Below are 14,216 nucleotides of genomic sequence, written 5' to 3' on the forward strand. Positions count from 1 at the left end.
GCTGTGATTGTTGAGGTAAACAGACCTGCTAATATTAGCATAAACTCTGATAGCATCTTGCCTGCTGGACCAGATTACAAACTGACAAAATACTAACTATACAGTGGTTGTGTTAGTTGTGATCAGGGGTTTTAACTTAAAATGTTTGGTTCGTGCCCAACTATGCCCTATATGTACTAAACTCTTTGTGTACTACTGCTCACAGCTTTATCATGTGCAGAAGTCCAAACATTCACAAACAATTGTAAAGCTATAATTGGATAAATGCCACTTGGGGGGGGGGAGGGGCTTCACAGATTTTTAATTTAAAACACCTGTATGGACATGGAAAGCCTTTAAGAGTGGCGTCCCTAATAAAATATTAAGGGATTTATTCCTTAATGTGCTCGTATAGTTGGATCAAACTGTATATTTAATTCCCGCAAGTACTTAAACTGAAAACTCCTCATGTAACAGAACCTCGCCCGGAGTCTCCTTTAATTTACAAGCTGCTCTTTCCGCTGAGGCATTTGATCTTTAGAAATGCCGCACAGACTTCATTGTCCACCTACTTCTCATTTTCTCCAGCTCTTGCTTTGTGGTGCGTCTGTGTTGTAGCCTATTAAGCACAAGCCCAGTCGTTTCTTTCTTCTTTTTTTTTTCGGGTTTACTGAGTCTACGTTTCAGTTAGATACAGTCCCTTTGAGGCTCTCATAAAAATAGCACTGGGCTGCATGGTTACATGAAGTATGGTTGGCCTACATACAGCGGTGTAGATTATATCTGGTGTGCCTTTGAAGTGGAAACAACACTGACTCTTTAAAAGTACAATAGCTAATGCTCCCTTGACAAGCCAGAGTTTGAGAGGGTGTTACTGCAACGTAAGATCATCAAACGAATTTATTTATGGTGTCTGTGCCGCGTTTCCTTAAAAACTAGAATGCTTTGGTGTTTTAATTCATCTGTTACGTACCCAAATTATCACTGCTGCTAATGTTTGTCTAATTTGCGATCCTCTTTCTGTCTGTCTTTGCTTCTCTTCCCCTCTTCCCGTCCATTCTTCTTGTCTTCCCCAGTCTCTCCCGAGCTTCTGGGTGTCCTGTCTTCCGTTGCAGCCTTCATGGCGTTGATGGCTCTGTTTTTTCTTTACCTCAGCAACAAGCTGTCAGTGGAGAGTCCCGACGATCTGTCACACCTCAGTGGCTATAAGAACAACCAGCCAGGTACTGGGCACACTTACAGATTAAAAAAAAAGTTTCCACGCACGTTAACGTGGCAGATGAGCTTCCTCTGCTAAAATGACTGCAGCTTCCTCACCTGAGATTGAAGTCACACTCATAATATGGCCTCAGATTACTATTTTATTTCTCAACGTGACATATTTTGGCAAATAAGCCTCAATCAGAGCAACACAAGTGTTGTGTCTTCCTATTTTCTATAAAGTAAGTAGGGGAGGTTTAAGAAAAGTGAGTAGGGTTCAATGCTGATTAGTTTAGAAAAAAATGCATTCAGAATTTGTTGTGCAAGTTGTCCAAGAGAGTGAATTTTCCCGCAAGCAGTTTGCCAAGTTAAAGTACAAATCGAGCAAAATTATTAACATTATAAACAGACCAGCTGTTTGTTTTACTGCCACGGTCAGCTGATCAGTCAGTACACGTTCTGCTCAGAGCGGCGCAATCAAAGCTTTTGCACGGAGTACAACTTTGTTTTCTTGCTCCAAGCTCCTCTGGGAGCTACCTCTCTCCTCCTTAAAGGGATCGAAACAACCACCCCAGCGCTAGACAATGATCAATTAGCCCGTCATCTGGTGGAGGAGCGAGTAAGCATAATTAGCAGAATGGAAAGCGCCGAGATCAGAGTTAGCACTTGGGGGCGAAAAACAAAGCTGATGAAATTCGTAGAAACTAAGTTAAGCGGAGACTGAAAAAAAATGATGACACAGTTTAGAGACTTTCTTGTTATTTTCTTGTGTAATCATCCCAATTCAGAAATGAATACTTATTTTATTGTGTTTGCTTTCTAAAACCTACATTATAACGTCCGAGCACGAGACACGACACAAGCATAATCTTTACTATCACCATGCTGGCACACACTGTGATGCTGGCACCACATCCCGCTAACAACCACATGTCCGTGTCAGTGCCTCTGATGAGCTAATCTAGTGGTCAGCGTGGTGACGAGATCCCCGGCTGAGAGATGGCCTTCCTCAAGAGCTTCCAGCAGAACCTCCCATCTGTCAACATTTCCTCCATCTTCGACTCGGTCACCAGCCGCGTGGACGACCTGGCCAACGCCGTCAGCGATGTCACGTATGCTGTCAGCGACCAGCTGACGGAGCAGGTCACCACGATCATCAACAAGGTGCAGGAGGATGAAGACGGGGAAAACGGCAGCGGCCAGGAGCCCGGTCAGGCGTCTGCCGCGCAGGAGGGCAAGGCCGGCAATAAAAGCATGTGGCAAATGCATAAAGACTCTGATGCTGGCAACGCAGGGGCGAGGAACAACCAAACCAGCGACACAACAGAGGCAGAGACCACTACAAGTCAGCTCGAGTGGGAATGGAGGGACGGATGCTGGCGTGTTAAAAAGACAGAGGCCGAGTTAGCAGAGGAAGAGAAGAAGAAGAAAGAGGAGAAGGAGATGCAGGAGAGGAGAGAACAGAGGAGAAGAGAAAAGAGAGAGAAGCAGCTGGAGAAAGAAGCTAAGAGAAGCAAAGAAGAACCCCAAGAGGGAGAGCTGGAGGGGGAGGCTGCTTTAGAGAAGACAGATGAAGGTGGCGGACAAGACAGAAAGGCAAGTGGCAGTGGAGAACAATCAGCAGCTCAGCAAGGACGCGATGACTGCGACGAAACCGCTGGTTCACCTGGCTGTGAAACCGAACCCAAAGAGAAAGAGCAAAGAGACGACGGAGAAGAAAAGGAAGAGGTGGAGGACGGCCCAGAGAGAGAGGGAGACAACGAGGAAGAGGGCAAGCTTTCCAGATCTTCTTCTAAAACCAAAAAGAAAAAATCAGACAAGAAGAAGGGGAAAGGTGCAAAGGAGGGTCAGAAGAAATCAGAAAAGGCTTCAGATGAGGGGAAAAAGAAGGACAAAGGCAAGAAAGGCAGCAAGAAGAAAAAGAAAGGAAACCAAGGTTAGAGGGTGTGCTGCTTCTCTTTCACCACCTCTCTTCGGAGCTTCTCTACCTCTCTGGTTTTTAAGTCCTCACCCTGTTACCTGCCAGTGTCAGCAGAAGCATCTTGACTCTCCTTCCCCCTCTTCACACATTGCACTCATTACAGTCTGCGAGACCTGTGTATTGTTTGAATAACAGCGCCCGTGTGTCTCGTGCAGAGGGGGTAGTATCAGACAGCGAGGAGGACCGAGGCCCCGAGGCGGCGGCCCAGCAGAACACGACATCTGCGTGGAGCAAGGCGTCCACCGAGCAGGGAGGATACAGCAGCGAGGCGTCCAGCGAGCGAGGTGAGAGGAGACATATGTGCTGGCACTCTCACGTTGTGTAACGAACGGATTTAATCAGCAGGAGCAGCCGGGCACATGGACGCCGTTTACAATGACACGTGAAGGTTACACACACACGGATACAGGAAACTGATAAAATAACAGCAATAAATATGGTATTATATTCCAGTAAGAAGAGACAATGTATGTCAAACTACACTGAATATAAAGGTGGAGAATAAAATGAGTTGTGAAGCTAAAATCCTTAAAATAAATGCACAAATTGTGAATTCGCGGAGCTACACACACAAAGTTGCTTTGTGTTTAGCCCTGCTTTGTGTTTAGCAACTCTAAAAGGCATCAGCTACAAAATTTGGCTTTAAAAATAAATTTTTTATGATATTTTAAGTTTCTTTATTGATTCACTTTTTGGTTATTTTAGAACATTTAGGTCACGCTTTCCTAAAATGAGATGAGATGAGATTAGATGAGCTCGAGAGGACCACAGAGAGATAAATTTCTTTCCATTACGGGAAAGAAAATAAGTTTAATAAATATGATGATGCATTAAATATGAAGCTACCACGAGCAGATAATTAGCGTAGCTCAGTTTACACAGGACTGGAGACAGGTAGCCAGGCTTTGTCTAGAAGTAACAAACTGTTATCAGTGCCTCTAAAGCTCTCTGGTTATATCTTGTATAAATATGACAGTTTCCTGCTCAGGATTTGCTCATTAAAGGATTGTGTTAGCTGTTTCCTCTTGTTTCCTATTGTCGTTCTAAGTTAAGCTGCTGTGGCTTCGTATTAACCCACACACAAGAGGTACTGATCTCCTCACTCACCTGGTGGCAAGAGCAATATAGGATAAAATAATTAGATGTCAGATTTTCTCGTGATTGGAACTGAAGACAGATTTCAGCTTTGTAAAGATCCAAATGTGGTTTAGTTGGAGAGGTTTAGCCTGACTCTGGTGTAGACCCTGAGGTACGTTGCATACCTGATGAGCACAGCATCTCTCCAGTAACACTCCCTCCGTATCACATTACTCCTCATGCATCCGTCGCTGTCACGAAAGCAGCCAACAGCATCCAGAGGATAAAGAACGAGTCCTCCCTCAGCGAGCTGCAGCCCCCTCCGTACCAGGACGAGGGCTCGGGGGCCCGCGTGTCCTCCCGTCCCCGCTCGGAGCGAGGGGTCAGGAGGGCGTCGTCCCCGCAGCGCTGCGACAGCCCCCGCTGCTCCAGCGAGGCCAGCGGGGACCAGGACACCGAGAGCTACCTCAACAAAGGCTGTGAGGAGGACATCCCCAGCGACAGCACTGCTGTTCTGGGCCCAGAGGTGTGGCCGCTGTTACTCTTTGTCACAAAAAACGACACTCAGCAAGTTGTTTCTTTACATTTTTACTGCCCTGTAGTTGGACAAGTTATCAGGGTCAGCTAATAACAACAAACTTTCTTTCCTACTTTGTGCATTCAGGACGGTTCTGGTCCTCAGCTTCCCACTGCCTACGAGCCAGAGCCCTTCGCCAAATACGGCACTCTGGACGTGGCCTTCGAGTACGACTCCAGCGAGCAGTGGCTGGCCGTCACGGTCACCGCCGCCACCGACATCCCCGCCCTCAAGCAGACCGGCAACATCTCGTGGCAGGTCCACCTGGTCCTGCTGCCCACCAAAAAGCAACGGGCAAAGACGGGCGTGCAGAAAGGCCCGTGTCCTGTCTTCACGGAAACATTCAAGTTTTCCAGAGTGGAACAGGAGGCCCTGGGGGACTACGCTGTTCGTTTCCGCCTGTACAGCATAAGGCGGATGAAAAAAGAGAAGGTCCTAGGAGAGAAGGTGTTCTACCTGACTAAGCTCAACTTGCAGGGCAAAATCGCTCTGCCTGTCACCCTGGAGCCCGGCTCTGAACTCACAGTGAGAACACTTTGTGAAGTTCAATCTTAGCTGCCCTCTTTATTCTTTTCATAATCCCCTTCTGTGATCTGTACTCCAGGGTTGCGGCTCTCTGGTGAGTGTGTCGCGAAGTGCAGGAGCCGTGTCCTACCGCTCTACTGAAGACTCCTCCATGCCGGAGATCCTCCTGGGTCTCATCTACAACTCTGCCACAGGACAGCTGTCGGCTGAGGTCATACAGGGAAGCCATTTCAAAACAGCCGCATCTGAAAAGCCTGTCAGTAAGTACAAAAGCTGCCATGTTAGATCACGTTGGGACTGAGGTGCTGTAAATTTTTCTGTTCAGTAAAACTCGCTTGTTTCCGGGAAAAAAGCAGATGGGCAGGACTCCCGGCGGCGTGCAACAAAAACAAATTGTGCATCATTACTTTTTAATGTTCTCTGGCACCAATCTATTTAATAACCTGAACTACTAAAGCCCCAACGCCGAAGCAGCTGCTGCTCATCACAGCTCCCATGAAAGCTGACCTTCTCCTGTGTATCTCAATCCTTAAACTGCTTCCTCTCTTTCTTCTTTTCTTACATCATGTGTGCCGTGGTGTGTGCCGTGGTGTGTGTGTGTGTGAACACAGATGGTCTGTTTTGTTGTGTAAAGCACTTCGTAGGGGGACAGCTTTATATCATGAGAGGTAAGAACAACAGTGATTTGCTCTTTGTTGACTTTAACAAACACCACATTAAATGAAAGAACGCTTTGTGGTCATCAATCATTCGGCCCTTGGAAGTCACAGTTCAAATAGGTTTTAAATGTTATAAGAAATATTCATATTCACTTTCCTGTCAAGAGATAAGACCTGTACCAAATAAATTAAAGCTAGAGCTGGGAGACTGTTAGCTTAGCTTAGCATAGACTTGAAGCATGGGGAACAATCTAACCGAGTTTCGCTGCAGCTTTTATGCTAAGCTAATCCACCATCCTGTCTCTAACTCCGTGTTTACTGAGAACCAGTACTGTTTTCTAATATAATAGTTACTCTGAAGGCAGCGTTGTCGTTTACAGCCCGACATTTGATTTCCCCAGTTTATCGGATCAGTCTGACCACTATACCGTAACAAATTAGCACACTTTATGAGATCCTTGCCACCACCCAGATACAAAGCAGATGATTTGCATTCTTGGAAAATAGTGTATGCACTTCTTTGCGGAGCGTTAGCTTAAATATCTGAAAGGCTATTCTGTAACTGGAGCCACTAGCCGGTTAGCTTAGCACAGTATAAAGGCCGAAAAGGGAAACAGCTCTGCTAAAAGGTATCAGAATCCACCTATCTGCACTTTCTAAATGTCACTAGTTAACTTTCTGAATCCCAGGTTTTTTTAACAGTTTGTTTCTGTGTGGTAGGTTGTCATTGTCAGTGGTTTTTATAGGGTCTTCTTCTTCAATAAAATGCAGCTACAATGAAAACTTGACTTTCTAAAGTAACTTTAATGCTGTTTGGGGAAATACAAGTTGCTATTATATTGTATCATAAAAACCATTAACCTCTATTGATGCTGTTGATTTATTATTTGTGTAATCAGAGTGAAATCTTTCTTTGATCACATTTCTACTCACGCTGCAGTGCTCACATCCCACCACTTGATGGCACTGCCTCACTGCTCTCCCACGCCTCCTTTTCAGACACTTACGTGAAGCTCACCATGCTGGACTCCAAGGGGAAGGAGATGTCCAAGTGCAAGACGGCCGTGTGCCGCGGACAGCCCAACCCCACCTACAAGGAGACGTTCGTCTTCCAGGTGGCGCTCTTCCAGCTGTCCGAGGTGTCGCTGGTGCTGTCGGTGTTCTGCCGCCGGAGCAGCATGAGGCCCAGGGAGAGGCTGGGCTGGGTCTCCCTGGGCCTCAACAGCACCAGCGAGGAGCAGCAGCAGCACTGGACAGAGATGAAGGAGGCGGAGGGACAGCAGGTCTGCCACTGGCACACACTCACCGACACATAGGGCGGATTGTAGAGACTAGACCAGCCTGGACTTTTTAGATTCACAGAAGAGCAGGAAGCACCTTGTGTTGTGTGTGTTGCGTACAGGTGTGAGGATGGGCACGGGTTCCCAGTCTTCACTGCCAGACTGCATGAAAACCCTTTAATCTGCCTACATTACTGGCTGAGGTGTAAACTTCACCTCCAGCCTTTCAGCTAGAACTGAACGAAGGACAGAAGTTAGCCGAGTGATTCCGGTCACGGCAAAAACCTGCATGCCCTCTTAACTGTTTACATTAAGACACTTCCGAACATTTCTGAACCTTGGACCAAAGAGCTCGGTCCAGGACTCCTTCCTATTTTTTCTGGGCTCCTCTGGACTTCAGCTGCCACCAGCATACCAGACATTTCTCTATCGCAGCCACTGGCGAGAGAGAATGCAACGGGAAAGACTGTTACAAAGGGCCCACGACATGCTGCAACTATACGCTTACAAGCTATGCTTTGTACAGTCTGTTTACATGCACATGACATTATGCAAGATCCAGTCATCGTTTTCCTCTTTTATGTTAAATTATCAGTCACCAGTTTTATTGCAGTCCCTCTGGGGTGTGTTTTTTTTTTTTTTATTGCATAACTCCATACACTATGCATCTGCCACTTTAAACGAGAGGAATGCAATTTTCTTCTAGAGCTTGCCGAGCCTCTTGCAGAATTGGACACAGCTCTGCATGCCACCGGTATCAAAGAGCAGCTTCCCTTCCCCGTGTAGTACAGATTGAGCCTGTCTCACCATTCAGCCTTTTGACAACTCAGCCATGTTCATTCATGTAGAAACACGGTGCTTCCCGCTGAGGAGGAATATGCAAAGGCCTGCGCCGTCCAATAAACCTGGCTGTCTCTGGGAGGCAGGTTCACCGACGGCCTCGGCTCCGCTAAGGGGAGTCTGGCTGGAGCGGTTGGAACTAATTTACGGGGGAAAGGAGATCATGTTTTCTCATTTCGTGTGGACGTTAAAGTGTGCTATTAAATGAATGAGAAATTAAATTAAAAATAAATCTGTGGGAAATTGTACCTGCGACGTCTTAATTTGGAACAAAGTCGGTTTTAAGCCCTCATTTCAAAGCTGTGAGTCAGAAAATCCCCCAGAAGACTAGCGAAGGCTCCACAGCCACGCCCGCGGTTCAGTGAATGAAACCCTCACCCCTCTCTCTCTGCTGGCTGAGGACGAGGGGTGTGGGGAAGCATTTCTTTCTGCTTGTCCCACTGACGTCAGATTGGGGTTAGGGGTGATGCAGCCGCTCCTCGTCCCCTCGGTTCTCGTTTAAAACTCGCATTTAATTCACTTCTTATTATTATTATTCCGAACTGAATGAAAACGAGAAGTTTCCTGCCCGTGGGCATTTTGTTTTAAGAACAGTTTGTGCATAACCAGCACTTATAACCCCCGAGGGAATGCGAAGACATTTTTTTCAATTTCTTAAATGTCTGTAAGGCTAATCTGCAAGTGGTAACCTTAGCATAGCCTCCAGACTCACTCGAGGTATCAGAATTCATTTACTTGCACTTCTAAACTGTTTTCGAGGCAGGTTACATCCTGGGCTGTGTCTTGACAGACACCAAGTACCTTCCTGGATGTGCAGCAACTAATTAACACCCAAGGAATAGTCTGCATTGTCCACAGCACGGACAAACATATCCTCCTGTAACCTGGCCAAGTGTGTTTTTATACTTATTTTTTACACACTTAACTTAAAAGACATGCTCCCTGTTCATTTACAAGACTTAGGTTTTGTCAAATTCAGATGAAGAACTATTTCCTCATGCTAAGCTAATTTGAAGCAGACTGTTGCTTCCATACAAATTGTCATGAATGTAACGTTAAATCTCCACTAGAGGAGGACCAGGACTTTTGGAAAGTAGCCGATTCATCCGTTCCTCAGAGTTATGCACGTCTGAACAGTTTCTGTGGTGCCCTGTATGCTGGACTCTTTCTTAGATGAGACTGGAATCTCAGCTGTATATGCGGCAACCGATCCCATCCAAGAAATAGTCTGATCCACATCGACAACTATATCCCTCTCTGGACTGACACACTTTGCTTTATACTACAAAAAAAAAAGAAAGCAACCTATTCATTTGTGAGATTTAGAGATATCCCAGGAATGTACTTTGGAAAGGTGATGGATACATGAATGAGTACAGGAGTCAAGATAAATCTTTTTAAACAATGTTGAGAGATTTTATTTCCATTCATCTTGGCCTTCAATGGTATGTTTGACGCTGTCGTCACTCATCAGCCTGGTGCGGTGCGAGCGAGCAGCGTTGCAGGTGGCTGGAGCCTCGCCCACGGGCGTGGATCAAACCCAGGAGCACATAGTTTCACAACTTTAGACACCTAGCAGAGCGACTGCGGCCTTCCAGGCAAATATATCCTTGCTCTGAGCCACGGAAAACCAGCTGTGCCGCAGATCCTTGGGGGGGGAGGGGGACCACAGGGACGAGAGGAATACCAGCCGACCCAAACTGCACCCTGAGGGCCAGTTAAGAGTCAGCCAGGTAATTATGAGGCCCCTGGAGCTCCAATAAAACTGCTCAGATGTGACGAGGACGTCAGGAGCCTCCTCCAGGCTGGTTTTTCAATTTTGGTGCCGCGGCACAAAATGGAAATTTAAGACTTGTGTTTAGAACTTTTCCACACTAATTAATAATCTGGCTTCTTGTTTGTCCTTCTGTTAAAAAGGCCTGATTCAATACGTCACTGCAGGGGTTACCTGGAGCAGGTAGAGGTTTGGCTTCCAAGCACCGTTAGCAGCAGCAGCTAGTTTTCTGTGGCAATGAAATCTGACAGCTCCATCAGGTTGGGACTTCTGTGTGAGTTGGAATAATAAACTACAATGTCTCCTCATGTTATTGCATGTGTCATTTTCAGTTTTTAACAAAAAAAAAAAAAATCTTTTTTTTTTTAATAATATATTCAATAAATATACAGGAACCATGGACTTACAAGAGTTTTTGTTTCATCAAAGCATCTTCACAACTAGAACATGGTTCGGAGAAAAACACTAATTTAGATATCTTTTATAAGGAATCCTATTTGTCTTCAGATGAATCGGGTCAAATAAAGGACTCTGGGTTTATAATACAGAACGGGCTGGCCTCTAAATGGACTGACTCCTGGTGAAGTACCGTGCAGAGTTGGATACGGGTGTACCAGACTGCATCCCTTGAACAAGCATTCACACTGGATGCTCTAAAGCAGGCGACATTGTACCTATTTGGCAAAGAAAACATTCATCAAGCAATGGTACAAAGAAAGTGAAACCAATATGGCGACACCGTAAAGTGACGTTAAACTGTCTGAAGTGGGGGATATATGAAGTGGGGGGGAAGATGGTGGGACATACAGTATCTAATACTTGTGCTTCAAAGCCTGAGTGGCCGTTTATCACAGAGAATAGTTCTACACTATGGAAAATACACCGCCTTGCTTTCTGGAGGAGAGTTCTTGTCCATTCACGCCGGTCTGTTAGCCAGTTAGCTTAGCATATGTCAAAGACTGGAAACGGACACAAAAGGAAACACAATTTTCTGAAGCTCGAAACACTGACACATTAAATCTCATTTGCTCAATCCAGACAGAAACCGAAGAATAAAAGCTACGGTTTTAAGACCACAGCTTAGGGACTATTAACCTGCCGGAGACTCCTGTGGTTGCTTGGCAACTGCTCGGAGCCACATTATCCCCCATGAAATTAATATGTGATCTGATAAATTATCAGCTTTAAAAGGTATTTGTAGGTGGTACTTGTTGCCTTTAGATAAGAGCTACGCTAGCTACTTCCTGTCCATTAGCCAGTTAGCTTAGCACAAAGATGGATACAGAGGTAAGAAATTTTATCACATTATATTTAATTTGCTTAATCCATACGAGAACCAGAGAGTAAAAATGACTAGTCTTTGACATGGCGCTGGGCTATTTCTAAACTTAGCGCCCATTAGCGTCATGGAGCCTCTCCACTGGTTGCCTGGCAACCGGCTAAGCTAGAGGCAAGAACTGTTCACGTCACCCCGCAATTAAATGACGACCAATGTGTTCTTTAGAGAGCGTTAAAGGTGCAACTAAGTGGTAGTTGTTGCCTTTGGAGAGAGCCAGGGTAATTACTTCCTGTCTGTTAGCTGGTTAGCTTGGCACGAAAACAAAATAAACTTGAAGAAAATCTTGTGAAGCTCAAATATTAACGGGTTACATTCAATATGATCCGCACAGAAACTAAAATGTGCTATTTCTAGACTGGGACTATTAACTTCCTGGAGTCAACCAGCTGCTGACAATTTTTTTTTTTCCATCCAACTCTCAACCAGAAAGCAACTAAGTGTATTCCTCAAACCCTCTCCAAGGTTTTATCGTATTTCTAATAGCACATGTAACGTCCTGTTTAATTACAACCGTGATTAGACAACAAAAGCTTTGCAACTTTTTGTCGAGTTTGGCAGCTGTGCTCGTCCTTGACCTTGTTGCACTGCAGCTAGAGACATTATTAACAGTTAACTGGTCGATACCGTTACATTTAAACGCCATTTCCACGACCCCGGCCCAGTTTCATAAACATATGTAAGCATTAATAAAAATCAGGCTCTTTTAAACACAGAGTGCAGATCATGTAAGCGTAACAAAATGACAAAATGGCGGCTGTTTGTTGTTTTTTTTTTATGACAAATTTGAGGCATTATGGTGACCGCTGAAGTGAATCTCCTCTTGAGCACTGTTTGTTTTTACCCATTAGATGACGTCCTGCCTCAGTCTGATCTCCCACAGGCAGAGGCTCTGGAAAACGCTCACTCCACGTAGAGATTTACACATTTAAACAACGTTATTAAAAAAAGAAAAGTTCAATAAAATACTTCTGACCTTCAGTGCTTCTTTCACGGTCTGTACATGTATAAGAAGTACAGTTTGTAACTGGAAAATGGAGAAAAAAAAAAAAAAAAAAAGTAGTGGCAGCTATGTGCTGTTGCTGCTTTTGCTCTATTAGCTGAAACCGTTGTCAGTTTTTTTTATCGGTTATTCAGTGACTCCTTAACCTGGGAGAGTTTCTGTACACGGTGTACACCCGCCCTCTTTCCTCAGCAGGCAGTTTGGAGGTGCAAATGAACTTCTGTAGTTAGTGGTTGATGATTGAGCATGATTGAGGAACATGGAAAAAAGAGGAGAAACATCCACTGAAAAGGCTTCATTTGTTGGCAGTGGTCCCTTTCAGCTTCAAATTTTCAGTAGCGTTGTGGATTAGACCACCAGCCAACAGCTTTTAAGTGTAACTCGTCTATCCGCCTGGGCAAAAAATCCTAACCACAAACGTTTCTTCTGTGCGTTCATCCTGCAGCCAAAAACCCAACGGGAGCCGCTGTCCTCTTTTTAAATACCTCCTTCGATCCGCGCGTTGCCGTGTCGCTCAGCCCGACGCTAGATGAACTTGAAGCATTTGGTCTTATCGTGGGGCAAACGAGTCTTGAAGAGCACAGAGTCCACTCGAAACTGCGTGTACAGCAGCGGCATGTAGCCGTACACCTTGACGAAGAAGTTGATGCACTTGTGCCGCTCGTGGAAATGCGAGTCGTCGTGCGAAAGGGCCTGAGGGCAGCCGGGGCAGCGGAAAGTCCAGCGAGACGTTACCTAGGACAGAGAGAAAGCCTCTAAATTTAGATGTATTTTTACGTAGTTTGTTCTCGTTGTACTTCACAGCACAACGCTACTATGGGAGGAAAGATGTGCGTTTCATGAATGAACCCCTTCCCAGATCATTGGATACCAAATCTTAACAATGTCATCATAAGTGGCACCTTTTAAAACCAAAAAACACAATCGCAAAAGTGTTATTAATGGATTAAACAGTACATTTAAAGATGCAAACTAGATTAGTAGCATTAAGTAGTAAAAGTAAATAAGTAATAACCTAGAAAATACATCAAAATGTCTAATTTAGCCACAAAAATAGCTTATTTTTTTCCTAAACGATACACTTGCTGTGTGGAAGCTATTTCCACGTGGTATCAGAGTTTAAGCAAACGTTAACACCTCTGTCCCTCGTCCAAGAAATCTAAAAATCAACCTTTTTTGCTTTTAACATTAAAACATACAGGTAATAGGTATGAAATATGCCGAGCAACGAAAGCAGTTTTATCTTATAACGACGTACTAGCGCAGACTACCTCTACTCTGCAGTGTAAAAGCTGTTCTTTTTTGGTTCATCAACCCGTCAAGGTTGTCGAGTTTTTGTCCAGGACATTTGGATTCAGTCCTAAAAACCACAACGTCAACGTGCGGCGCCGTCAAGTACATATTTAAAATCCGCCTTTACAAGATTCTGCTTTTAGTACGAGTCAGCTGAAGACATTAAAGATTGAGCCTGAGAGTCATCAAACAAACATATGGAGCTAACGTTAGCATATTCGGCTACCTAGCAACAAGCTGCTGAAATCTCCCTGTGAAACTAATTTGCCTAATAGAAAAGGAGAAGCTTGTTTTTGTTTGTTTTTTTTGTCGAGCGCTATCTGAAGTCTGGGAATGTTTAAAAAGGAAATACTGTGCTACATCTGCTGTCGCCGCATATGTTCACCGCATGAGCGTGAAGGGATTCTTCACCAGTGAGGCATAAAAACCAATTCAATTTGTAATATTTGGTCTAAAATAAGAGTAAAATGTTCCCTTCGCAGTCAAACTTGCCCTAAATTCATTATTCACAAGGCTCCTTCCTAGCAGTGAAATGCTGTCATGCAACACGTTCAAAGGCGTCCTTAATTCCCCTCTGAAACCCCCCTGAAACCCCCCCATCTGAATATTAACACCCCTCTAAATCAGAAAGAACTTAAACCGAGAGCTGCAATGACATTTCTGCTCCAACGGCTTCCCCGCCTTGATTGCTA

The 14,216-nt window shown here is 44.9% G+C and overlaps 2 protein-coding genes across 2 annotated transcripts in view; one reads left to right on the plus strand and one right to left on the minus strand.

The window, feature by feature from the left end:
• Nucleotides 1-2,059: 2,059 nt before the first annotated feature.
• LOC311498957 (synaptotagmin-14-like) lies at nucleotides 2,060-8,300 on the plus strand. Its single transcript, XM_084559754.1, has 7 exons — nucleotides 2,060-3,115; nucleotides 3,316-3,444; nucleotides 4,501-4,763; nucleotides 4,902-5,339; nucleotides 5,419-5,599; nucleotides 5,951-6,007; nucleotides 6,998-8,300. The coding sequence occupies exons 1-7, from the start codon at nucleotides 2,179-2,181 to the stop codon at nucleotides 7,312-7,314; spliced, it is 2,322 nt and encodes a 773-aa protein (XP_084415880.1). The 5' UTR covers nucleotides 2,060-2,178; the 3' UTR covers nucleotides 7,315-8,300.
• A 1,160-nt stretch (nucleotides 8,301-9,460) lies between these two features.
• The window catches only part of extl3 (exostosin-like glycosyltransferase 3), a 34,320-nt gene continuing 29,564 nt past the window's right edge, over nucleotides 9,461-14,216 (minus strand). The window contains exon 6 of the mRNA XM_084560974.1: nucleotides 9,461-12,966. Within this exon, the coding sequence (XP_084417100.1) occupies nucleotides 12,757-12,966 (210 nt within the window). The 3' untranslated portion in view covers nucleotides 9,461-12,756. The remainder of the gene's footprint in view (nucleotides 12,967-14,216) is intronic.

Source organism: Chelon labrosus (assembly GCF_963514085.1).
Source record: "Chelon labrosus genome assembly, chromosome: 14".
NCBI classification, from domain to species: Eukaryota; Metazoa; Chordata; class Actinopteri; order Mugiliformes; family Mugilidae; genus Chelon; species Chelon labrosus.

Bases quoted from the DNA above. Each gene is read 5' to 3' on its own strand.
- LOC311498957 (XM_084559754.1), top strand. From the start codon at position 2,179: ATGGCCTTCCTCAAGAGCTTCCAGCAGAACCTCCCATCTGTCAACATT. The intron at 3,116-3,315 runs GTTAGAGGGTGT...TGTCTCGTGCAG, and splicing joins GAAAAAGAAAGGAAACCAAG to AGGGGGTAGTATCAGACAGC. The intron at 6,008-6,997 runs GTAAGAACAACA...CCTCCTTTTCAG, and splicing joins ACAGCTTTATATCATGAGAG to ACACTTACGTGAAGCTCACC.